General features: G+C 43.2%; 1 protein-coding gene and 1 long non-coding RNA gene across 2 annotated transcripts in view; one reads left to right on the top strand and one right to left on the bottom strand.

Annotated features, from left to right (window-relative positions):
• Positions 1-12,049, bottom strand: part of SEMA3A (semaphorin 3A) — a 204,662-nt gene extending 192,613 nt beyond the window's left edge. Inside the window, exon 1 of the mRNA XM_082223102.1 lies at positions 11,117-12,049. Within this exon, the coding sequence (XP_082079228.1) occupies positions 11,117-11,234 (118 nt within the window). The 5' untranslated portion in view covers positions 11,235-12,049. The remainder of the gene's footprint in view (positions 1-11,116) is intronic.
• LOC309532749 overlaps positions 1-25,791 on the top strand; it is a 232,571-nt gene that overhangs the window by 156,896 nt on the left and 49,884 nt on the right. The gene's annotated exons all lie outside the window — the stretch shown is intronic.

Raw genomic sequence — 25,791 nt, 5'->3', positions numbered from 1 at the left:
GATAGCAGCAAAATGGATTTGGAGACTTTGTTCCGTTAGTTGCAAAGGTTTGTGCAATGTCCACCTTTTTATTCTCATAAAGGAGGACTTTGGTTCTTCCTTTCAAAAGTTGTGGGATATAGACTGTTTTCCACCCTTTCATCTCACATCTTTGGAGTTTGTATGTAATATCAAACCTGAATGCACACTTACTCTGAAGTGACAGAATTTAACATGAGGGGAAAAGACTATGTGGCAGAATATTCTCCTGGGCCCTGAATCTCTGTCTAGGGAATAGAGCAGCCTCTGAAAATATAGACACTGCCATTCCTAATGTGAAATGCCAGAGTTAATTTTGCATGATTGTATTTGACACTCTGTTTTAGGGGGGAAAGCAGGAGAAAGAAAGAACATGAGAAGAATCAGGGAGGAAATGAAATACATTTGCAGTCTCCAAAGAACAAATAGGAAGATCTGAAGCAACTGGAAAGATTAAAGTCTGCACGTCGAAGCAACAAAAGATCATTCTAAAGATGTAGCGATCAGACCAAAGAAAGATAAAAGTTCAAAACCAAAACATCACACAGGAATCTGAGCATCATAGCACGGCACTAAATAAACCCTGGAAAAGAAACCTAGTTTTAAAAGGAATCCCAAAAATAGAAAGAGTTGGTTGGCAGTTTCCTTCTTTGATGTAATTTCACACATACACACAAGTAATAGATTGCCCTGAAGAGCTGGCTCACATTACAGTTATCCCACAAATATGTTGCTTGTTTTAAAATGTGGTTATGTCATCTATATAAACAAGCATGGAAGAGAGAGAGAGAGAGCGAGAGAGAGAGAGAGAGAGAGAGAGAGAGAGAGCGCAGCAAGCACTAGGGCCTCAATATAGCCCAACGAGTCAGCCTGTTTCACACGCTAAGCCAAGTCTCGGCTACAGCTGGTGATTAGCAAGAGAGAGCCTAACCACAAGGCCCAGTTTAGATGACACACCAAACCAAAGCATGGCATGGACTAGCAGCAAAAAGGGCTAGCTAAGGCAAAAGGAGTGTATCTGGAAAGCTCCTTTCCAGAAGCATGCATGTTTCTGCTGTTTAATTTAGCAAGTTGTGCAAAGCAGCTCTTAGGGTAAAATCCTGCTTTCCATTTGCAGAGAGCAGCTGCAAGAGGGGAGGTGCAGAGGAGGGTGTTGGAAGGGATTGTCTCCCCTCTTCACCATCTCCTTTTGTAGTAGTTTTGTAGTAGTTTTTATGTAGTTTTTCAATTTCATTGTTCTGCATGGGACAATGACAATAAAGATATTGTATCATACCGTACCGTACCGTACCGTACTGTATCATATCGTACCGTACCGTACCGTATCGTATCTCCTCACTGAGTGCCAAGCAAAAGATGGCAAAGTCCAGCAGGCTAACCCTCCTCCTTTCCCTGCTTCTAGTGAAAAGGTGCCACACCATTTCGCTGTTAAAGCTAACCATCAGAATGACGAGACCCTATACTGCCTCCATATGTCACAGGGTCGTTTTTAGTTTATTGAATTTAGAAATCACTTTCCAAAACAGAATGTCTCCTTGCTGCCTCACTCTTTCCCTTCTCGGCAGCGCCCTGGTGTTGGGGAGGCAGGTGAGCATCACACCCCCAGAAAGAAAAGGTCACACACACACACACACACGTCTTAGGCACATGTCTGTGCCCAGACCAAGTTCCATGGTGCTGGAAAGTACAGAAATGAAGGTTTAGGTGTTTCAGTGTCACTGTTTTAACAACCAGAGATGCAAAGAGGGCCGATGTCTTTTGGCCTGTGCCTTAACAACCGAGCCAGAAGGTCACAAGGATAGGAAAACTTGCAGCAACCTTTTCACCCATATGAAGAAATACATCTATGCTGAAATTGTATAGAATTGTCATATGGAAGATGGAGCAAGCTTGTTTTCTCCTGCTCCACAGGCTAGGGCCCAAACCAATGGATTTAAGTTATAAGAAAGGAGATTCCATGCCCTCCAACATTACTCAGATGAAGATGGGGATATTTCTCACTCCAACCCCCCTGACCCTCCTGGACCCACCCCCATTCTCCCCCCACCTGCAGAGTATTTCCTATCAGAAGAACGGCAAGTGCCCTGCCCACTTCACCAACGGGACACAGCACACACACACACACACACACACTCCACTGTCCTGAGAAAACTCCTTAATCCCGATCTTATTTTATTCTTTAGTGGATTAAAGTAAAGGTAAAGGTACCCCTGCCCATACGGGCCAGTCGTGTCCGACTCTAGGGTTGTGCGCCCATCTCACTTAAGAGGCCAGGGGCCAGCGCTGTCCGGAGACACTTCCGGGTCACGTGGCCAGCATGACGAAGCTGCTCTACCCGGACGCTGAGGTCCAGCGCCGAGGGCCTTCTGGCGGCTCCCTCATTGCGAGAAGCAAAGCTACAGGGAACAAGGCAGAGGGCCTTCTCGGTAGTGGCGCCTGCCCTGTGGAACGCCCTCCCATCAGATGTCAAAGCGATAAATAACTACCTGACATTTAGAAGACATCTTAAGGCAGCGCTGTTCAGGGAAGTTTTTAATCTGTGATATTTTACTGTATTTTTGGTTTCTATGGAAGCCGCCCAGAGTGGCTGGGGAGGCCCAGCCAGATGGGCGGGGTATAAATAATAAATTATTATTATTATTATTATTATTATTATTATTATTATTATTATTATCAGATCAGAAGCCGGGATGGCTTTCATAATTCCAGCACTGTCTCTGGAAAATAGGGAGACTTGGAGGGATGCTTTCTGACAGTGAGAGCTGTTCAACAACAGTGGAACAGCCTCCATCGGGAGGCGGTTTTCTCTTATTCCCCAAAATCCTCATGGGGCTAAGACGCTACAAGCATCATGTCCTTGGATGCCCTGACTACATTCTTATTTTCTACAAAGGTTCCAGTCCTTTGGCATTTCTCCTGTTGGCCATGACTATGTAAGGGCTGTCAGGTGGTGGCAGACTTGGCTTGGTCACAAAGGCCACCTGGCTCGACAGGGAGCTGCAGCCCTGGGTGACCGACAGCCACTCATTCTCAGCCTAGCTTTCCTCAAAGGGCTGGTGTGATGGTGAGCAGGGAAGTAAAAGAACAGTCTAAGCCACTTTGAGCTCTCTGAATGATAGATGGTGTGTAAATGTTAAAATAAAATAAAATACCAGTCCTACTGTCAGGGAACTGACATCAGAGCGAGGGGCGAAGGGGAGGCTCACAGATTCTGCTGGCGAAGGACCCAGCAGCAGGGGGAGAAACAGCTCAGTAGAGGGGGAAGCCAATCAGCGCAACACCAGGGATAAAGGGGGGCAGATGGGGGAATCGGAGAGAGGGCTCCAGGACTCTTCACTGGACATCAGTGAGGAGAGCCCAGGTCCTCCGCTGCCCACGCCCTCCCTGCGCAGAAGACTCCCGCGCAGTGAGAGGAGGAGGAGACTGGGTGTCAAACAACTTTTATGTTGGAAGAGGTTCAAGAAACGCCCACTGACGGATTCTGCCAGCGACTGAGGCAGCCGCAATGAGCAAGGGCTGTGCAGTCAGAAAGGTTTAACAAGGCTAATTAGCCTAGAGAGGCACCAGTTTACACACGAGTAACTCATAGCCATTACACCTATCATGGTGCATTCCTTGTTGTAGCCACAATTTACATTGTTTAGTTAACACTTGTGAAATGTGATCTGTGAAATGGATTATTAATGTTTTAATAATTTTATACAGAGTGCTTTGTAAAGTTTCCCTGAAAACTTGTAGGAACTCATGAAGTTGTACCGATCTGTCACCTGATAGGAGAGTTATATGCAGTTTTGCTAATTTTAATCTAAACTGTGTCCATTTCTTGAAGTTCAGGCTGCTTACTCTTTGCTACTTCTCACATCTTGATCATTTGTGGACAATTATGAGCCAGAGTACTTTATTGTAATAAGACTTGAAAGAAAGACTGTGAAAAGACGAAATGAATATGCAAGGAATCATTTTCCCGTTAATTGTCCTGAAGCGATGTGCATTCAATTGTGCAACAATAGCAGCAACAATAACAAAAAGAACCACACATTTACTCTTCCCAAACATCCTTAAGAGAATTGAGAAATGTTCAATAAACAAATGGGATGAGACAGATGGATTTGAGAAACTTTTGTTTAATGCGTGCAGAGACTGAATGTGGTTCACAGACTTAAGAGAGGTTCTGAGAGGTGGAAGGGTTTGCAAGTCAATTTAAGTGGATGTCAAAAATCTCGCTTTTTTGTATCTGCTGTTTTCTTGGGCTCTAAAAACAAATGCAAAAAGAAAAAGAAAAAGAACAGAAAAAATCTACATATGGATACTGGGTTGGCACAGCTCAGTAGAGGGAAGCGCAGGTGGGTAATCTAATTCTCCAGGTTTAGCTCTTGGGATTCTCCCTGATCCATGTACTCTGGCAGCCCTGCTCCTCACTCTCCTTGACTGGTTCTCTCTCGTTGAACTGTGTCCTTGGACTGTGACCATGCCTCTTGCTTATTGGGAGAGAAACATCTGCCTCTTGCATGACTGGACAGACATCTGCTGTGCAAAGGTCACATCCCTTGCCCTGCCCACTTTTGCCTACCACCAATGGGAAGGGAAAGGAGCTCCTGCCCAGGGTAAACCTCAGAGGGGCCCTGCTGCCACCGTCACATGGAAGCTGCTTCCTCGGAACTTGGCCATCTTTGAGCAGAGTCAACCTCACAAGTCTCTCTCTCATCCAGCTGGCACACCGTCAGAGGAGTGGTGGCAACTGCCTGGTGATAATTCATGCGCTTGGCCATGCTCACCACAACTTCGTGATAGAGAGGTTGCTGCAGCTTTGCAGAGCTATGCGGTGGAAGTAGTGGTGAGGGCTGGGCGGGTGCAGCCGCAGGGGGCTCCCTCTATGCCCCACATGTTGTGCGCATACCCCATGTGGCATTAGCAAACACCCTTTCACTGAACTTCTTGGCATGTGCTAGAAACATTTAGACAAGCCTACCCAGATGCTGGGACATGGGTGATGCTGTGGTGTAAACCACAGAGCCTAGGACTTGCCGATCAGAAGGTCGGCGGTTCGAATCCCCGTGACGGGGTGAGCTCCCGTTGCTCGGCCCCAGCTCCTGCCAACCTAGCAGTTCGAAAGCACATCAAAGTGCAAGTAGATAAATAGGTACCACTCCAGCGGGGAGGTAAACAGCGTTTCTGTGCGCTGCTCTGGTTTGCCAGAAGCAGCTCTGTCATGCTGGCCACATGACCCGGAAAAACTGTCTGCGGACAAACGTCGGCTCCCTCAGCCAGTAAAGCAAGATGTGTGCCACAACCCCAGAGTCATCCACAACTGGACCTAATGGTCAGGGGTACCATTACCTTTACCTTACCCAGATGCAGAAAGTTGAGGTAATTTTAATCAGCTTTAGTATTTTAACTTTTATACTTTTTAATGTAGGGTTCTATTTTTTTCTGTTTTATCTTCTGTAAACCACTTCGATGTTGTTGTTGTTGTTTTACAATTAAGTGGTGTATAAATTTCATGAAATAGATAAAATAAATATGGATGTGTGAATAGGCTGAGAACAGAATGTGCATATTAACCAATGTCAACCCAAGAACAATACTTTTCTGTTGAGGCAGCTCACGAATTTTTGCAAAATAATCATCAAGGGACAGTGACACTTCAGCCATGTGTGCTGTTCATGTGGTGAACATTTGAGCCTCAAAGAAAAGGGCTTTTGTATTATCTCTCCACAATATTATGGTTTTTGTAGAGTTAACTCATATGTTATTCTCTTGTTAATTATGCTGCTTTAGTTAATTTATGTTAATTTATGAACATAAATTTATTTTAATTTATGTGCACTTTGTGATTGATCGCCTTTGTAATGTTTTATTTTGAAATCTTTTAAGATGACATGTTTCAGGTTAATTATGTTGCTTTGAACGTATACTTTAAATTTAACTTTCTTTAGTAGTGTTTGATTCTGGATTGTTCTATTTAATGTTTTAATGTGTTGTAAACTGCTTTGGGATTTTTTCCTCAAAATTGTAAAGTGTAAATTGTAAATTGTAAAGTGGTGTAGAAATTAAGCCATAATAATAATAATAATAATAATAATAATAATGTAATTCAGTTTTGAGACAAGTTATTGGGACTCAATTAATGTACACCCCTTGAACACAATGAAGCTATCCTTAAGCACAGTGCAAAAATCCATTCCAAAGCCCATTATTGGGGGCCTAATCCGGCCCCTTGGCTGGTTTTATCCGGTTCCTGTGGGAGTTTATTTATTTGGCTCAAATCCTTTAAAACATTGTATGAAAAGCTCAACAACTTTGGTCGGCCCTCATGCACATTCACTTCATCAAATCTGGCCCTCTTTGGAAAAAGTTTGGGCACCTGTGGTTTATTGGGAGGGAAGTTTATTGAGAAACAGCTGGAATCACCTACACCAGATCATAGGAATTTGCTGGAATCCACAGCAAGAAGTGTATGCTGTCTCCTTTTTCTTCTCCAAGCCCAAGGAGATATGCCTCAGGATTACGGTCAATGTGCTGAAGACCACCTTGTTTAAATAAGATTTTGAGTGTGTACATGGAAATCACCTTAGCTTACCATAAATTCTTATGCCAATTCTTCTACACCCAAGTCCAATTTCCCTGGGAATAGTTTGCAATTACCTTGAGCAGGAAACTAAACAGCCCCCCACACCTGTGACTGTTAGAAACTGATGACTTTTAGGGCTTAACATTTTCTCTCCTCACTTTACATCCAGCATAAAGAAGAGCTTCGAGGAACTTGAAAGCTTGCTCACAACTTTATGACATTTTGGGTGGTTATATTAAGCTAATAGCTACCTCTAATTTATGTGCGTTCTGCTGAAAAGTAAGTGTACATTGTGTACATATTGTGTACATATGTGTACATATTACAGCATTAATTGTACTGTGGCTGCTTTAGAAAAAAACAAACGGGGATTTGGGACAAGCTCCTATTTATATAAAAACTTAGAACTGGGCTCCAAAGAACAACTTTAGCCTTATCCAAGGACCTGCATGGGCTTACTGAAATGTTTGCCTTTCCCTTCCAGAAGCAGCTGAGACCCTACATATGGTATCACAAGGAGCTTTTAAAAAGCTGTACTAAGTTTCAAAGCGGTGTGTGTGTATGTACGTGTATGTTGAGGGTGAGAAAAGCTAGTCTTAGAAACCTGTTAGCCTCATGGAACTAGTCATATAGTTATTTGAATCCTGGAAACCTAGATATGTCTTAGCACCTGCTATTTCCAATAAAAAGTCAATGACTCTAAATGCATCTAAATGCATGCTCTTCATATCACTCCCTCTCATTATATAGGACGGTTCTAATTTGGTACAAGTCTGAGTGAAAGGAAGTCACAAGGATTCAAGAAAAGAGAGGTTGCGGAAATTTCAATCTCTGGCAACCTGAGAAATGGCAGACCTTTGAAAACAAGTGAGCATAGGAAATTAACGTTGGTGAGGATTTAACCCTTCATTAATTACTCTTTTTTAAAAAAATGTTTCCAGCAAGCCTCTTTCCCATTAGTGGAGTTAATTTTGTTGTGGTGATTTACATCTTTGCAAACTGCCTTGGGAAGGCAGGTTGCCCAGAAACGCAGGTTAGAAATCTTTCAGTAAAATAAACAAATCTATGAAGTTCAACTGCGCTTAACACCTAATAAGTCAGGAAGAAGCAAGCTGCTTATGAAGAAACCTTTAGCATCAGTTATCTGACAACTGACTGCAAGACAGCTGCTCACGTGTAAAACAGAGAGTGTGTGAGAAAAATATTAGTCCGTAAGATAGGAGAAGGAAAATGGCTTGGCATGTTCCTACACACCCACCTGCTCATTTCACAGTTTATGTTATTAAATTACCCAGCACCCTGTGCCTAAGAGAAACCTGCTGGGTAGCCAAAGGGCAATATCTTCACATTGTTAGCAGTGTCTGGAAAAAAGAATTTCCCCCAACCAGAGTTAGCCCTAGTAGTAAGAAAATGCCTTGTGGTGCTGTCATGGAATAGAACCACCGTGCTCATTTGCAGCATATTAATCTCCTGCTCAACAACATCTCTCTGTTAATAGAGAGCACTTACAGCAACTGCTGTGCTCATTTCACTGAGGAAATATTCACAGCGTGCGCATTAGAAGGACAATTAATTATCCAAAGCTTTATTAGCTCCTGTTCTTTATTCTTCCATGTCCCTTGGTAACTAGATATTAATGGCATTGCAGGCATTGCTAGAGCACATCCCTCACTCAGGCTGCCAGCCTGATCCTGTAGCAAAAGCTGCACAGAGGTAAGCAAGTAGATCAAAGAAATAATAATGCTGGCATAGTGTTTATGAAGCGTATTAAGAGTGTTTCAAAGTATTTCATGTATGCTGCCTACTGGAGCATGTTCTTAAACACTCAATTTGATTTATTAATGAAGAACAGAGATTTGGGCACTAAGGTGGTTCTTTGTTTGGTTTTGTTGTTGCTCATTTAGTTTTCATATTAGATTCAGAGCCAGCATGTTGTAGTGGAGAGCTTTGAGCACTGAGCAGAGAGATATAGATTTGACATTGTGGCTTCACCCTGGAGCTCAGTGGGTGGCTGGGTTCAAATTAATATCATCACTCGGATCTAACCTCCCACAGAGGGTAGTTATTGGAAAGATCATCTGTTGTATCCCATCACAAGCTGCATGTAAGGCAAAAAGCAAAGGTGGGAAATAAATAACAGCCCAAAGCAGAAAGATCACCAGGGTTGCAATTGTACACAAACTCACTTGGCAGCAAGTCCTTACTTCGTGGTAAATATGCATAGGAAGCTCATGCTGAAGATTCTCCAGTGTCCTGTTTGATGTCTAAGTTGATGAATATTAATGGAAAAAGCAAAAGCAGGAAACCACCGTTCTGGTATAGTTTTCATCAAAACATATAGGAAATGTATTGAAGCAACACAACAACACTGATATCTTAGTCCGCATGCCAAACCCATCAAGATAAAATAACCATGGGATACACCACCCAAACCCAATGGAATAAATGGTCTTTCTTTCTGCAGAGAGGTGGCAGAATTAGGACTTCCACTAAACTTTAGCAGCACGATCCAATGCTTGTTCACTCGGAAGTTAGTCCTGCTGAGTTCAGTGAGGCTTGCTGCCAGGTAAGTCTGCATAAGAGTGCAGGCTAACAGTGCACACCTATGTATGTTTACTCAGAGGTACTGTACGTCCCAGTGGATTCCAAGGGACTTGCTCCTAAGTAAAGGATTGTCGCCTAAGAGAGTTAGAAATAGTTTTGATGAAACATTGTTCTTGTTAACAGATCAGTTTAAACCAGCTACTTAAATAATCCCTGCTGTACATACAATTGCAGTTCAATAGATGCATTAAAGTTAATTAGATCATAAGCAATTTTATGTCGATTGGAATTTAGGGGTCTGATTATACAGTGATGACTCATATTAGAAAGCAAAAGGTAACTTCCCCGCATTCTTATTAGCCATCTTTTCATGGCAAATTAATTAGCATATTCCAAGAACAACAGAGTGTTGCTTTCATACATATGCGCATTGAGGCTTGTTTTAGGATATTCCCATACACTGATTTCACTCTTAAGTCAGAATACACATATGTCACTGTTGTCCTGTGGTGTTGTTTTTTAAACAGCCTTTAGGTTGCTCAGCCAAGGCATGTTGGTGTTATCCGCCTCGCATCAGTCAGTCCCTGAGCAGCTAATGGGCAGGTTCCTCCCATCGTCTCCTTCACCATCAGTGGACCTACCCCAAGGTTTATCAAGCTTGAGTTGCACAACTTAGGCTGCAGTCCAAACCCACCTACCGGCGAGTAAGCCCCACTGAATTCAATAGGCTTTACTTCTGAGTAGGCCTGGTTGGGAGTGTGCTGCTACTTGGTCCCAGAGACTTTGCTGGACTTTTCCTTTATTCGTTTAAACAAAGTGGTGCAATCAAGGACATAAACTTTCCCCATTGAAAGTGGGAAACTGGAAGACCCCCCCCCCTTCTCCTTTCACTGCCACAACCTGCACAGACGTAAATACAACATGCCACGAGAGACGCCTATAACCATAGACACAAGCTCTTTCTTTTCTGCATTATGGGAAATAAGCTATGCGCCTCGCTTCCCCATCTGAAGCCAGAGTGATCTTCTCCCCTATTACAAATTAATAACGAGCTGATTTATTTTTTTTAATCGATTCCTTAAGACAGAGCAATTCTGTCTTCTTCCCATCCGTGGACCAAATGCAAGTGCGAGGTGAACCCCCCACGGCAGCCCTTGCGCTTTCAAGCCTTGGGAGGAAGGGGGGAGGAGCAGGGAGGGGTGTGACTAGGAGCCTGAACTTGCAAGAGCAGCTTAACTGCTGCGTGCAAAATTCTGCACGACGGTGTTGTTCTGCGGGGTCCGGAGAAGTTAAGGATCACGTGCCAGTTTCCTCTCTCCGCTGCCGCTTTTGCGCCCGGATCCGAGCCATGCGGGCGACGTGTCCACACCAGAGAAGCGCCCCGGTACGAAACGCAGTACAGTATATAATCCTCGCGCGCACCTCTCCAGTACTGCGTTTTTGCGCTTCCTCGTTTTCCTGGCAAACGGCCCCCCCCCGCCCCACCAACCCCGCTTGGGCTCGGCATCCGACTGTCAGACTTGTGCCGCCTGAAGATGCATGGCGACGGCTTAACTCTTCCCTGCTCGCCACCATCCCAGCCGAAGTCAGGCGCCGAGAGAGAGCGCTAGGAAGCCTCGGCAGCCCCAAAGGATCAATGCAGTGGGGAAAGCAATGCAGAAAGGGGGTGAGGGGGGAGATAGGAATGTTGGGGACCCTGCACTGGCCGGAAATCCGAGGGAATCCACCGCGATCCAGTGGCAGCAGCGTTCTCCGCGGAGAGCCCCAGCTGGTTCTCCCGCCCGGCGCGCTTTAGTGCCCGGGCGAACTCGCGCCTCTTTGTCTGCCCGAGCAGAACTACCTGGGAGGAGGAGGCTGGTTTTGGGGCTGGTTTGGACCCCGCCGAGCAAGGAGCAACCTCGGGGGAAGGGGGAAAACGGCACGAGCAGGAACCACCAGCAGGAAAGAATAGAAAAAGGAGGAGGGGGAAAGGAGCAGGCTTACCTTTGTAGGATAATTTGAGGCGCGGCACGTTGTCCTTCTTGGCATGTTGGCAGCGAGCGCTTTCTGCTAGTAGAAATACTCCCCAGACAAGGCAAGCCGTCCGGCGGGTGCAGCCCATGCTGCAGAAGAGCGCTGGATAGTCCTCCCCCCCGGCGCTCCCTTCTGGTCTCCTGGGTGTAGGGAGTTTGGGGGGGGGGAGCGATGGGTCCACGCAGAAGTTCAAAGCGATCTAAAAACTGAGAGGTAACAGGTGACCCGGATCAGTTTCGTTCAGGAGCGCAGCGTGATCCAAAAACCTCATGGCCAGGTTTGTAACATCTCCTCCTTCTGTTAAGTCACCGGAGCGGAAGGGGACACGCACAGACACACATGGGGGGTGGTGAACACAGACACACACAAAAACCAGCTAGCAACGATTCGCCACCCTCACCCCACGCGTGCAAACACGCGCGGCGTGGAAGGAGAAGGATGGCCAGCCAGCGCGCAGTGGCTCCGAGAGAGGCGCAACCGGTGCAGGGCAAAAGCGGAAAAGGGACCAGAGTGGCGGCTTCTTGGCGCTTTCCCCCGCCAACCTCTCTCGCCTTCAAAAAAGAAGAATCATAACCAAAGCCCCGCTCGGCGGTCGCCTGATGCCCGGAGCCAATCCCGCTCTGGTGCTCCCCTCCGGCTTCAGTTGCAGGCAGCAGGAATGCCAAACGGGGGCAGAGAGAGACGCAGCAGCAGCGCCGAGTTTTCCTGCGCACATGGAGAGGCAGAGATGACACAGGAATCTGCAGAGTTTCTCTCTCTCTCTCTCCCTCTCCCCTCCTCCCTTCCCCTTCTTTTTAACCCAACACTCTCTCCAGAGTGTCTGACAATGGGAGAACAAGCGCAGCACAGCCCACTTCCCTTCCTCCTGCTGTCACCAAGCACACATGCAAAAAACATCGAGCCGAGGATTTGCGGAGGGACCAGTTCGGGAAAGGCAAGGAGCAATAAATTTCGCCATCAAATGCGTGAGCTTTCTCTCCCACTGCCGTTTCTCCCTCCCCTATCTTAAGGAAAAGTTGCTCCCCCCCCCTGTTAGTCCTTGACTCTTTCTACTGTCATAAATAATCCATCTGAACGATAGTGTAATTTTGTTTTTACTCCGTTGCTGATAACAAAAAGGGAAAAGAGAGAGAGAGTTAGAGAGCCTTCCATCAACGTAACTTTACTACTGGAGTTTAATTTAAAGTCTTGTTAAGAAACCCTCCTCCCCAAGAACCTCCCAGCCAGCAAGAGAAATTCCTAGTTAAAAAAAAAAGTCCTCGTCAAGGCACATATAAGCCCAATGAGACTTGTAAATTATGCAGGGGATTCTCTCAAGATCTCCCCCCCCCCACCACCTTAAATTAAAAATATCAATTTTTCCCTCTCTTTGGGGAGGCTCTGGCTTTATGAAGCAATCTGTTAGTAAACTTGCTCCCCTCTCTCAAGGGGCAAAGGAAGATCCAATATATATGCACACTTGAACATTCATTTGATGAGATCATGGATTCAGTTTTGTCAAGAATCGAGAAAAGATTTGTTTGATATCTATTTGTGCTGATGTCTGTTAATGAAATATTGTTCACATGTCCTCATCAGGGCACATATTCTCAAGGAACCATTATTACTGAGAGTCAATGTGGGGGTGTGGTTCGATGAGTATCACACCAGGGCTGGAAAAGCTTAGGTTCAAATCTCCATTTAGCAATGAAACTCATTTCATGTGAGTCTTGGGTAGCCTTCAACTAGTCACTGAATGATATTCAACTATGTTTTACTCAGAGTAAGATCACTGAACTTAATATATGTTCACATTGCCACTTACTCCACTTTCAGTGTGTGCTCCCACTGCTAGTTAATGAAGGCATATTCATACGACTTCAGCCACAATCCATATAAATTATGTAGTTACTTGACAAATACTGCTGTCTGACATGTTTCTTCTCCAATTTAAGCCACATTCTCTTAAGAATGGTGCAGACATTTGATAATGAAGTTTTATTAAAATTTTCACAATACAATAAAGGACACTCAAGCTGAAGCAAAGAATAACAAGAAGAAGAAGAAAAGAAGACCGGTGGAAAAATACAAGATTCTCTCTCACAAGTGTATCCCAACTTTTGTCTCATACAGAAAAATGCACCCCTCTCTTCTCCCAGCCTCTCACCCTGGGAAGAACTCTTACACAAGGTTCTTCAAACTGCCCATCATCTTCATCTCTATGCAATTCTTACCCAAAGACAATATGAAAGAATATTAAGAACGGTGCAAACATTTGAGACAACCATCGCACATGCACAGATGAGCATGCATGCGCAGATGACAGCTTCATGTATAGGCGTTCTGGGGTGTGTGGGTTGCAGGGCTCGGGAAACCAAAAAGGTTATCTGCATCAGGTGAAAGCCTCCCTGTTCCTTCTTTGTGAAATTGAGTTTTCTCAGACTGAACCAATGAAACTGTTTGGACCGTGTGTCAGCAGTGGGAAGATCAGGTTGCAGTGCCTTCTTCCACGCATGTATCTGCACTGATACCCCCCAAAGAAGCAGTGGATATCAACCTCACAGCACCAGAAGCTCCCTCTTCTGGCAAACCACTGCAGGGAGAAAGCTGTCAGAGACTCCTATTTGAACCTCTTATTTTAGAGGATAACTTAATGAAGACATCTGGTCTCTGGAAGAAAGCCTCATGCAGACATGCTCATACAGAATGTTCTATTTTTGCATTCCCAGATTTTCCAGATCGTTCACAGCATAAGCAAATAGATGCGAAGCCAGCTTTTTCTAAACATGCTTGTTGTCCAAAAGTGTTTATGGTTCCTTGCCCCGATGTTTCCTTGCTCCAATGTTTCAAACTGTTCCAGGATGAAATAACTGACATATGTTTTAGGCTAGTTAAATACAAGGATGCAGAGACTGCATTGGTCGCAACGCAAGGTTACTCACATAAGAGGGAACATCTATTGATTTTAATCACTTTTTTAAACCTTGTCTTTAAAGTCAGAGAAATCTACACGAGAATGTGAAGGTTTCAATGTAACTGCAAAAATGATTTAATGAGAAAGGAAGGATTCTGTGTGCAGTTTGGACTGAATTTGGAAGAAAAAGCTATCAAGCCTCTTGCAACTTTTCTGAAATATAATAGAATAGGAAAGAATAAAAAAGGAGATGGAAATTTGGATTCTTTTGAAAAATAAAGATTGATAAGTGTGGTTGGAAGGAAATGAGATTGGGAGACATGGACTTGGGTGTGAATTAAGGACCATAGGAACTAACCTAGGCGCCATGGGGACTTTGGCCCCAACAATAAAATATTTGAGGGGGGTGAGGCCAGTTGATTGGCATTCCCATTCAAATGGTGTGTGCAGGTACTGAATCATGTGATTGATTATGTGGGGCAGGGCTTACCTGCCCCCCCCCACAATATTTTATTTAAGTTGGCACTGCTGTTAAGGACCATATAGTAATTAAATAATTATGCATTGATGCCCTAATAAATAAACACAGTGAAGAATTTTTTGGAGAATATAAAGGAGAAGGATCGAATGTTTCCTGATATTTTACATAATGTTGGAGAACTATTGTTGATTCTTATATATAACAACAATGGGAAAATCTTCTTTGGGCTTCTTGCATTGAAAGAAATGAATGAACTGGAGAGTCTCATATAGTAGACTGGAAAAATATCACCTAGCAGAGGGAGGAACAGCTGAATATTAATTTAGAGTGAACATTTGACTGTCTTGAAGAATTATTGTATATATAACTGACAGATGGATAGTTGGAAGTTCTTTTCACCTATTTCTTTCTTTTTCTCTATCTTTATCTCTTTATTCTTTTTTAACCCTCTTTAATATTCTCTGTTATTGTATTTTGAAAAAACTTCAATAAAACTGTATTATTAAAAAAAAAGAAAGAAGAAATAGCACAGTATTGGTACAGGTGTTTTAGCAGAGTTACTGGATGGTAGTATTACGCATGGGTTGTGATGGGCTGCATGCAGTCAATTTATGCAGCATCCTACAGCAGAGACAATATTCAATTCAAATTTTAGTCTTGATTTTTTCCACGTTTTTCTTTCGAAATTCATCTCTGAAGGATTTTAAAAGCTTTAATCACGTAACTAATTTAAAGGCAAGAATGACAAGCAATGGAAAGCAATTCAGATTAGGAAAATATAATCTGATTTCTTTGAAGGTTAATTTGAGTTTAACCCCTGCCCCACCAAAAATAATAATCCACTTAATCTTTGTTCTTAATGACATTTCAGCCACCACAAAATCAGCTATACTGGAACAATGCAATCAACAATTTGATGGAAAGTTCATTATAATTGTACTCTGAGAAGCAGAAAGAAAGGATGGGGTTGGTACATTAAACCGGAACAGAATGCCATTCTAGCTTTCTTCGTACACACTTCTTTGTGTGCCACATACCAATAAGATTAGTTCATTTTACTCCTTGATTCCAACTACGTATTGTTGTTTCTTATTTTGCAATGAGGTTTTAACTGTTATGAAGCAAAACCTTAGCATTTTCTTGCTTCCAATTTCATCGTTTAATAGACAGCACACCAACGGGATACAAAGGAGATCTCCTTGCATGTTCAACAAACCCCTTCTGCTTCCTGAGTTTAATTCATTAATCCCACCACATCTTATCTGACACACTCAGCAGTTCCATTGATCTCTGGCATTGTTGAGAAAATAAGATCCAAACATAATGTTAGTTTTGGTCATTCCCACACTTGTTATCCTTGTGGACGCTCATGCTCTGGGGGCAATGGATTAACACTCCAAAATGACAAGAGACGCCTGTCTGTTTTCCATGGATTACTTACTGCAGACATTCACAAAACAGAACAACCCTTGACACAACGAGATTATCTGGAGAGGTGGCTCAGTGAATTACATTTTTTATCTGAGGGGCACAATGCAAACAAAACATGAAATCAAGACTTGATCCGCAATCAAGACTTTGTAAAATGTGCCGTTTGTACCATGCTGTTGGTGTATGTGGAAATTAAAATGCTTTAAGAAAAAAATAGTATATTTCTAGCTTCACTTGCTCAAAGAAGGCAATGATGTTTAAGCATTTTCGAGCTGTGGTTTTCTAACTTGTACCTTCAGGAAACCATTTCACACTGGTTTCTCTGCCAAGAAACATATACTGCGGAGGGTTGAATCTGCAACCTTTTTCCTAGGGTTTTCATGGGTTACTTGGTCACATCTGCTGGGTGTGACTCTCTCCATTCCTCATCTGATAGTATACACTGGAACCTATGCAGCACTCCTTCATTACTGTGCATGCCAGAGCAAAACCTGTAGCGGTTGGGCAAGCTGACATTCATACATTTCCCCCCACTATCCTGATCTTCAAGGAATGCCAATTTGCTCCCAAGGAACTCCAGAGTTCCTATGATTAGAGCACACCACTATAGAGTACACAAAGATTTTCATTTAAGTTATCTCAGATTTGCACGAAGGTTGAACAGTTCCTGTATTGCAGATAAGTGGGTTGAGGCTGATGGAAGCCACCCAGTGAGTTCCTGGTTGAGATAGGATTTGATCTGGAACCTCCCTGGTTCAGAGCTCAGCATCTTACTGGTCTCTAATTCAGTTTGCCACATTTCTGCACCATGAATTCCTCATGAAAATTCACCTGCATTCATTTCTTCTGATGCACAGTTTTGTATGCAAACTTATCTAACATACATATTTTTGCAGACAATCTTCCTGATATAAGGTATGTCATTTTTATCAATATACACTACATGGGGCAGTGGTGGTAGGCAACACCTTCCCTTAACAGACACAGCTTTGTAAAAGAAAAAAAAGGGTGTTGAGAACTGTGTCATAAAATTCAGAGAAGTGCAAATATCTACATAGAGCAGCATCTCAGTTCACATTATGTTTTAGGAAGTGCAAATTAGGTAGGTGAATGGCACCAGATATTTCCCCCATTGCTTTTAGTCATATATGGTGTATCTGAGAAATGTGGAGATTGAGACACTTTGCAGCTTCCCTACCTGGTTACCAAGACACAATCTTCTCTTATCACAGGCAACTAGGCAAGTGGTTATAAACAACTTCAAATTCTTACTCTGATTCAGAAACACCTTATGTGAAATCATATTCCCCCCCCCCCAATCTACAGACCTTATTCCTCATACTATGTCTGGGAACAGAGTTATTTTAAAACAGAATGCTCTGAATCTGCTTCAAAGCTGAATATGTCTTCCTTTACCCCCATCTCAAAGTTATGTTTCCAAAAGATGTTAACATTTGAAACATGCACCTGCGGCTATGAGGTAATGCACAATACCTCTGAGTTTTGAACAGAACACACAAACATAATGTTGTTGTGTTGGTGTTGTTAATGACTGAAGGCTCGCTGTTAGGGGGGAAAGCACAAATAGCCCATGTACAGTTTTTAAATAATCTAGACCACAGGGGGGCAGAAAGCTTCCTTTCCTCAGCCCCACATCAGCAAAGTACTTAAGCAGATGCTCAGCATTTAAACCCATTTAAAGGTCCAATGGAAGGGGAGGGGGTAAAGCTTGGTTGAATCAGGATATTAATTCCCAATCACTCTGCCGCCTTTTTCTGGACCCAAAGCTAAACCTCAGAAGATAAGGAAGCTGTGGTCATTCCTTTTAGTTCTGTCATCAACATGGATCAGGGGACTAACTAAACAGGAGACAAGTGTAGCACAACCATCAGTGTATCTGAGTGCATGCTTAAGTAAAGGTAAAGGGACCCCTGACCATTAGTTCCAGTCGTGACCGACTCTGGGGTTGCGGCGCTCATCTCACTTTATTGGCCGAGGGAGCCGGCGTACAGCTTCCGGGTCATGTGGCCAGCATGACTAAGCCACTTCTGGCGAACCAGAGCAGCGCACGGAAATGCCGTTTACCTTCCCGCCAGAGTGGTACCTATTTATTTACTTGCACTTTGATGTGCTTTCGAACTGCTAGGTTGGCAGGAGCAGGGATCGAGCAAAGGGAGCTCACCCCATCGTGGGGATTCGAACCGCCGACCTTCTGATCAGCAAGTCCTAGGCTCTGTGGTTTAATCCACAGCGCCACCCGCGTCCCTGAGTGCATGCTTAGGTGGGGATTAATTAATTTATTCAAATTCCTTCCTACCTCTCCTAAGGTGATTCAAGGTGATTGCAAAGGTCACATCATTCCAATAATTAAAATAACGGGGAGGGCAACCCAAAATAACCGAAGCAGATAACATGGTAGAAATTATGAAGGAGCTTTGGAGCCAACTCCAAGGAAGCACTTCCCATGGATGTTCTGCTCTTCTTCAGAAAGAGACCAAGGCCCTTCCAGACTATTGGGGGGGGGATATTGGCGGTACTGTACAGCTCTTTTTTTTGTCAGGATCACAGTGCATGCAGAAGGGAGGTTTAACTCTTCTTCCTGGTTCCTGTCCCCATTAAATTGCAACCAGTGTAATTGTTAATGGAAGGGAAGCTTCTGTTGGCCCAATGAGAGCTTTTCTTCCAGGGATTTCCATTGGATTTCAATTGGGACTGCAGTGAGGGAGGAAAAGGTGAATACTGCCCTCCCCAGGCACTGTGGTCTGATGGATATCCCCTCTCACCTACTATTAGTTTTAAAATTAAATGCAGACATAGTTGCTAATGACACTGTTAGTGATATGTCTCATTTGTCCCTAAGTCACTCCTTAGATCTTAGAACCACACTAGTAATGCCCAGTTTGCTTCAACTCTCCCAGCTTTGCCCAAGGAACTTTTGTTGCCGTATAATACATGCTTGAGAAGAAGATCCACTCCGTTTGTCCATGTCTCGCACTTTCAGTCTCTGAAATGATTGAGGTGTGTTTGAGACAAAATCTGCACAAAACCCACAAGAGAATCTGAGCACAACATCTGCTATTTTCATTGCTCTTTCTGTTGCTACCCCTCCTTCTCTCTCCTCCAGAATGGTTCATTAGTATGTGACAAAAATACTACAACAAAATTATAATAACAGGTTGTCATCATTGCACATATCTGCTGTAGTTGCTTGCCTTCTCAGGCTGGAGAGAAGAACATTTTTTTTTAATGAGGCATTTTCTGATATTGAGAATTAGAAACAGTGAATCTGTCAAACTGTGTGTGGGTTTGAGAGTGCAATGTTCTGAAGAAGATCAAAAGAGATCATGCAGAAAGGAGGAGCAAAATAGTTGGTCCTAATAATAATAATAATAATAATAATAATAATAATAATAATAGTTATTTAATCACCCCAAAGACATTCAGTAGAAGAGGGGAGTAGTAGGTAAACTGTAACCATTCAGGAAAACTCAAAGCAAACTTTTAGTAATTTGATGTTCCAGTAATAGGTGAAAGCAAGAATGCTGGCAGTGTGAGCTCTGTGATCAAAAAGAAAGCAATGATAGAGTAAAACGATAACACACATTATCTGTCTTGCTTTTCTTGATAAACACCACAAGGATTTATTTCTTAAAGAAAAGAAGGAAGGAATGAAAAATAAGGGAACAAAATGCTTCCTTTCTGCTGGGCTAATTCTTCAACAAATTGGAAAAAGCTACTTTCTTGCCTCTTTGTGTACAAGTGCTTCCTGTGACATTAAAGTTCCAAACATTTGAGATAAACAGGGATAAAAGCATCAAAGTGTCTTTTCAGGGATGTTATATAATAGTGACTCCAATGAAGAAGAAAAGGTTAGTCACAAACCCCAAAGAAGTGATATGCTTCACAATTTTACTGGAACCATTTATTATCAATTCCTGTCTTGCCATTGAAACAGAAAAAGGTAATAATAATTAGATGTCAGGGCAACATTATCAGCGTCATGAAGACGTCATTTGAGCAGTGCCTTCCTACTCAGGAGTAAGCCTCATTGGGTTTAATATGGGGCTAACTCTTGGGTAAATGGGTATAGGGATGCTGCCTAAAACATCCAACTTGTTTATGAAGATGACTTGATTTGTGAAGCTGCATAAATTTTGAAAGGAATACTCAGGGGGGGGGATGGAATGGACCAGAGCTCAGTTTCCTCCATCTGTCCAGTATCAGTGACCACAAGATCTGGAATACAGTGTCCACTCCTGGGTGCCACATTTTAAGAAAGACAAAAGTGGAATGGGGCAAACAGGAAGGTGGATGCTTGGAAACCAAGTCCCACGAGGAACAGCTGAAAGACCTGGGTATGTTCAGCTTGGAGAGGAGGAAATTAAGAAGACACACGATAATGGGCTTCAAATATCCAAAGGGCTGTCATTTAGGACACAGGTCCCCCAACTCCAACCCCATGGACCATTTGAAAATTGTTGAGCGTCTTGGCTTCTCCAATGCAAAATGGAGCCGAGAAGGTACAATCTGTAGCAGAGAAGCTTGGGATGGAAGGGGGTTGCTCCCACAGAACTTTTTCCTGACTCACTATTTTCCCCTACAAGTCCCACTAGTGCCTTCCCACCCTCACTTCCAACCAAGATTTCAGAAATGTGTTTGCAGGAGGAAAACCCGCAGGCAGTAGGAGGACTAGCTAGGAAACGTTATTCCCTGACAGTTCAGATTTGCACAGGAGGAAGAAGAAGAAGAAGTGAGGTTTTAAAGGCATGGAACTGAGGTGGAACATACAGTACTGTAAAGCCTAAAGCACAAGTCTTTGAGAAAAGGGCAGGATGCAAATAGGAGGAGGGAAGGAATATCTCAGAAAAAACAGAAATGCCCCAATTGCTCTGCATACTCCTTCAATGCAGGCTAACATTAAAGGTAAAGGTAAAGGTACCCCTGCCCGAACGGGCCAGTCTTGACAGACTCTGGGGTTTGTGCGCCCATCTCACATCTATTGGCCGGGGGCCAGCGCTGTCCGCAGACACTTCCGGGTCACGTGGCCAGCGTGACAACGCTGCTCTGGCGAGCCAGAGCCGCACACGGAACGCCGTTTACCTTCCCGCTGGTAAGTGGTACCTATTTATCTACTTGCCCCCGGGGGTGCTTTCGAACTGCTAGGTGGGCAGGCGCTGGGACCGAGCAGCGGGAGCGCACCCCGCCGCGGGGATTCGAACCGCCGACCTTTCGATCGGCAAGCCCTAGGCGCTGAGGCTTTAGCCCACAGCGCCACCCGCGTCCCTAACATTACTACATGGCAATTGCTCGGCTGATTTCCCTTATGAACATAGGAGTGTAAAAAGAACCTGCTGGATGAAGCCCATAGCCCATCTAGGCCAGCATTCTGTTCTCACAGTGGCCAATCAGGAGTCTGTGGAAAACCCACAAACAGGATTCAAGCTTGAGAGCAGTCCCTCCTCCTATGGTTTCCAACAACTGGTATTCTTACAACTGACTACTTAGTTAGGAGAATTTGAGGGAGCATCATGGAGTGTTGACTTTCTTGTTCTGTTTTACCACACAGAGAGAGAGACACACTGTGCCGATCACACAGGGCCCCTGGACATTTGACGGTCTATTGACCCTGTGCCCCCACTGTGATTGCTTTCTTCGCTGCCACCACCCCGCTTCGCACAGGGACACACAGAGTCCAGACAGTTGTTAACATTAACAAATAATCAAGTTTATTTTTAAATGCAGGAACAAACATATGGTTTCAGTTTCTTTTTCTCTTGTCAGTTTCTTAATCTTAGTTCCTAACAACTCCAAACTGATTATTCCAACTATCTACCCAACTCAATCTAACAATTCCTCTCACTATCTCACAATACAACTCTACCAACCCACTGCCCATTCCTCCTTCTTCCTTCTCCAACTCCCAAACCTCAACTCTCAACTCCCAAACCTCAACTGACTTTCAAAACTTCCCACTCTAACTTTTACTCCCCCCTTGCATCCTCACTGGCCAATCACATCACACCCATTTTAACCCTTTCCTTATGACCCATCCTAGGAGGCAAATGCCACACACACACACACACACACACATTTGAATATACAGCATTTTTTCTATAAAAAGAGGGAATGTTCTTGTGATAGTTTGTGCAAAGGCAGTTATTCTTCTGTACTTCGATATCATGTCTAAAATTATTTAAGAACACATATAAAGAATACCACTTTACATCTGTTATTCACATTAAATAGTCTTTTAATGTGTCCATTTGAGATTATTCTTCAAATCATTTCTCTTTCATTTCTTCCTCCCACCATCATTTAAACTACATCCATCCTACAGTTACCACATATCAAAGTTATCAACAGTTTCTGAAAGCTTTCTGTATTTTTCTTTTAAAATTATAATTACCTCCCTGTGCATTCCCCCTCCCCGTGAGTGTTTATCTCCACCTTCAAGTGAAATGGAACAAGAATACATTCACGAGAGACAAAACTTCCATTGTTTATCCTCATCAGTACAGACTAGGCAGTGAGGAGGAAAAAATGAGGCATCTGTTGAATACAGATGAAGGCAGCAAAGTTGTGGGCCTTGAAGATTTGAAACTGGAGACTTCATTTGCTTTTAAGCAGACAGCTATCTCGTCTTATTTCCATGTAGACACACTCCAAGTACCATGTGGGACCTCTGGCTCCATCCAGCTCAATATTGTGTCTTTGACTGGTAGATGCTCTCGGGTTTTCAGACAGAACTTTGCCTTCAGATACTTGAATTAAAAATGCCAGGGAAGGACTGGGAATGCCAAGGATTCCATATTAAAAACGGGAAGCTCTTAGAGATGCTGTTGCAAAAATATATATGCAATTTTCTGAAACCAGTATAAAAATTATGTACAGTGGTGCCTCGCAAGACGAAATTAATTCATTCCGCGAGTTTTGTCGTCTTGCGAAGCACGGTGTCAGAAAAGTTTTGGAAAAGCTTCAAAAATCACCAAAGTCTTCAAAAACCTCAAAAAAGGCTACCACACCACGTTCTATGAGTTGCTCCTCGAAGTCAAGTCGCAACTGTATTAATGGTGTTAAGAAAAAGGAAACAAACTTGCAAGACGTTTCCGTCTTGCGAAGCAAGCCCATAGGGAAAATCGTCTTGCGAAGCAGCTAAAAAAAAAACAAAAAACCGTTTCGTCTTGCGAGTTTTTCATCTTGCAAGGCATTCGTCTTGCGAGGTACCACTGTATGTCCTCTTACAAATCAGTTTGAGGATATTATCAGTGGCATCATCAATGACTAAAGGGGGAGCAGTGATGGGATATACTCACAGATGTTCACTGCAAAAGCAATTTGCTTAAATAAATAAGCAAGAAAGAGTGATGCTCGAAGGGACAGCAGTTTATCATTAAATTACGGTAGTTCAATGCATTGTCCCAAGTGCCTTTTCAAAGGCTTATTCACTCACTCCCCCACCTTATACAAAATACTCAAAAATCCCATTTCAAAGACTTTGTCCTCTGTGAGAACTGGCCTACAACACAGAGGGTTCACCCTGACTGTCCCTACATTTGGCACCAGACATCGTTGTGAAGAAAAATTAAATGGCCAGAAACACACAGACAGTCCAATCCTAGAATTAAGTCCCATTGAACTCAACAGGGCTTACTTCTGTGTAGATATGTATAGGATTGCACCGTGAGATTTGAACACTTTATATCCTTCTTTGCATCAGGTTTGCATCAGAGAGGGTGACAACATCCATCTCTTGTGCCTTTAAGCTGTGCTGCAATTCCTCTCTTTGTTCTTTTAAAGAAAAGGATGCAAGATTACGACCACCTTAATTTCACCTTAGGAGGTCCTTTGAACTGCTGGTGAATAACTTTAACTTCATTGTGCTTCAGTTAGAAGAGTGTGTGGAAAACTAGAATTAGTTCCCCCAAGGGGCTTATTGTGTTGGCAAAGAAGCAAAGTTCCTACAAAGCTCCTGAGCTGCTCTAAGGTTTGGGGGTTTTGTTTTGTTTTCACTTTGGCAGAGGGTGGGGAGGAAAAGGAAACATCTTCAAACAAAGATCTTCAATTTTCTGCTCAGATATTTAACAGACACTGTCTCTTAGTTCTCCCTCCAGTGACTAGGGATGGGGAAACATTCAATTCGCTTTGCGCTTAAAGCGAAGTCATCAATTTCACCCTTTCCAAAGCAATATTAGAACTGAAACAAAGCCATGATTTGAAATTTGTACTTATCCAAATTGTGCAATGTTCACAAAATGCATATATTGAAGGAAAGGGGGGCTTAAATGAAAAAAAAATTGAAAATAACTCAAAATATGCATTGCCGTTAATAAAAGTATTGCAAAAATGTGTACATGAGTCAAAGCTACAGCTGAAGCAGGCATAGGCAATCTCGGCCCTCCAGATGTTTTGGGACTACAACTCCCATCACCCCTAGCTTAACAGGACCAGTGGTCAGGGATGATGGGAGATGTAGTCCCAAAACATCTGGAGGGCTGAGTTTGCCTATGCCTGAGCTAAAGTATGTTTATTAGGAGAAATGGGCAGTATAATGCTAAATAATTTTAACGAGGGTTTTTTCAATATGAAGGCTTGATTGCTGGTAATAACGAGAGACATTTGTAATGCACGTGAAAAGCATGTTCAATGGGGTGTGTGCTTACATTACAAAGCAGTATATAGGAGGATAGCCCTAAGCATTAAATTACTTTTATCTCTCATCTCTTTTGTATTTGTATAACATTTTTCTATGTGTACTGAATTTTTTCTCAATAATCCTCACAACAGACATCTAAAATAAGTCAGAATGATTATCAACATACTACAAATACTGCAAAAAGACAACCCAGTTTTTGACTGAGGTGAGATTTGAATTCGGGACCTCCCTGCCTACATCCCATTCTCTTAATGGGCTGCAGTACATTATACCATTCGTATAGGATTGCATGGTTCATCCCTATGCTAAACTGGTACCGTTAGAATGATGTGAATCTGGAATAACAAATTCAAAACAAAATGTGGCCCTTGAAACAGCAGCTGTTGCTTAACGGAAACTTCTGTGAAGGGGGAAAAAGTATATTCTGTTAAGGAACAGGAGTCCTTTTGTAGCCAGCACAACTTATTTACTCTGGCTCCCATTTTTCATTCTGCCTTTTCACAAAGCCAGTGCGTAAAAACAGAATTGCTGTTGTTCCATAGGAATGCATTGGCTTTTTCTCCTTGATCCCCACCTGACATCATAATCCTCTGTTTGTGACATAGTAATCATTTCCACAGTGCCCATTTGTGAGAGCCAAAAGCAAGGGTTTAAAACTTGATCTGAAAAATGCTGTTTGCTATGATACCTCCCCTAATATCGTATTGACTTACAGTCCTGACACGCTAATTTCAGCCAAGTGACATGAAATATCCTTGCATACATGGGAGTGGTGCGATTGGAACAATTCCTTTCAGAGAATCCCCTGCAGAGCTTATGGCTTTATCAGTTTCCTCACCACCACCATCATCCAACCCCAAAATATTATGTGGTTGCTTGTTTAAGACATGTCAAACTAAGAGTTGGAACATGATTCAGTACAGCCTTGTTTTTAAATCACTCCTTAAATCTCTCTTTCACACTCACACACTGCTGCATAGCATGCCGCCAATTTGTGTGGCGATGACAGCCACCTGCTCAGAAATAATTATCAATGCAATTTTCAGGTATGCTTTTATGCGATGAAGGTTTCAAATGGCAGTGGCTGAGCTACCGACAATCACATGGTTTGGGGCTGGGGCAAGCAATGTGGGATTCTCCAGATGTTGCTGGCCTTCAGCTTCCATCAGCCTCAGCCAGAATGGCCA

The sequence above is a fragment of the Podarcis vaucheri genome (assembly GCF_965113315.1).
Source record: "Podarcis vaucheri genome assembly, chromosome: 5".
Classification (NCBI taxonomy): Eukaryota; Metazoa; Chordata; class Lepidosauria; order Squamata; family Lacertidae; genus Podarcis; species Podarcis vaucheri.
This window is presented reverse-complemented; position numbering and strand designations above follow the sequence as displayed.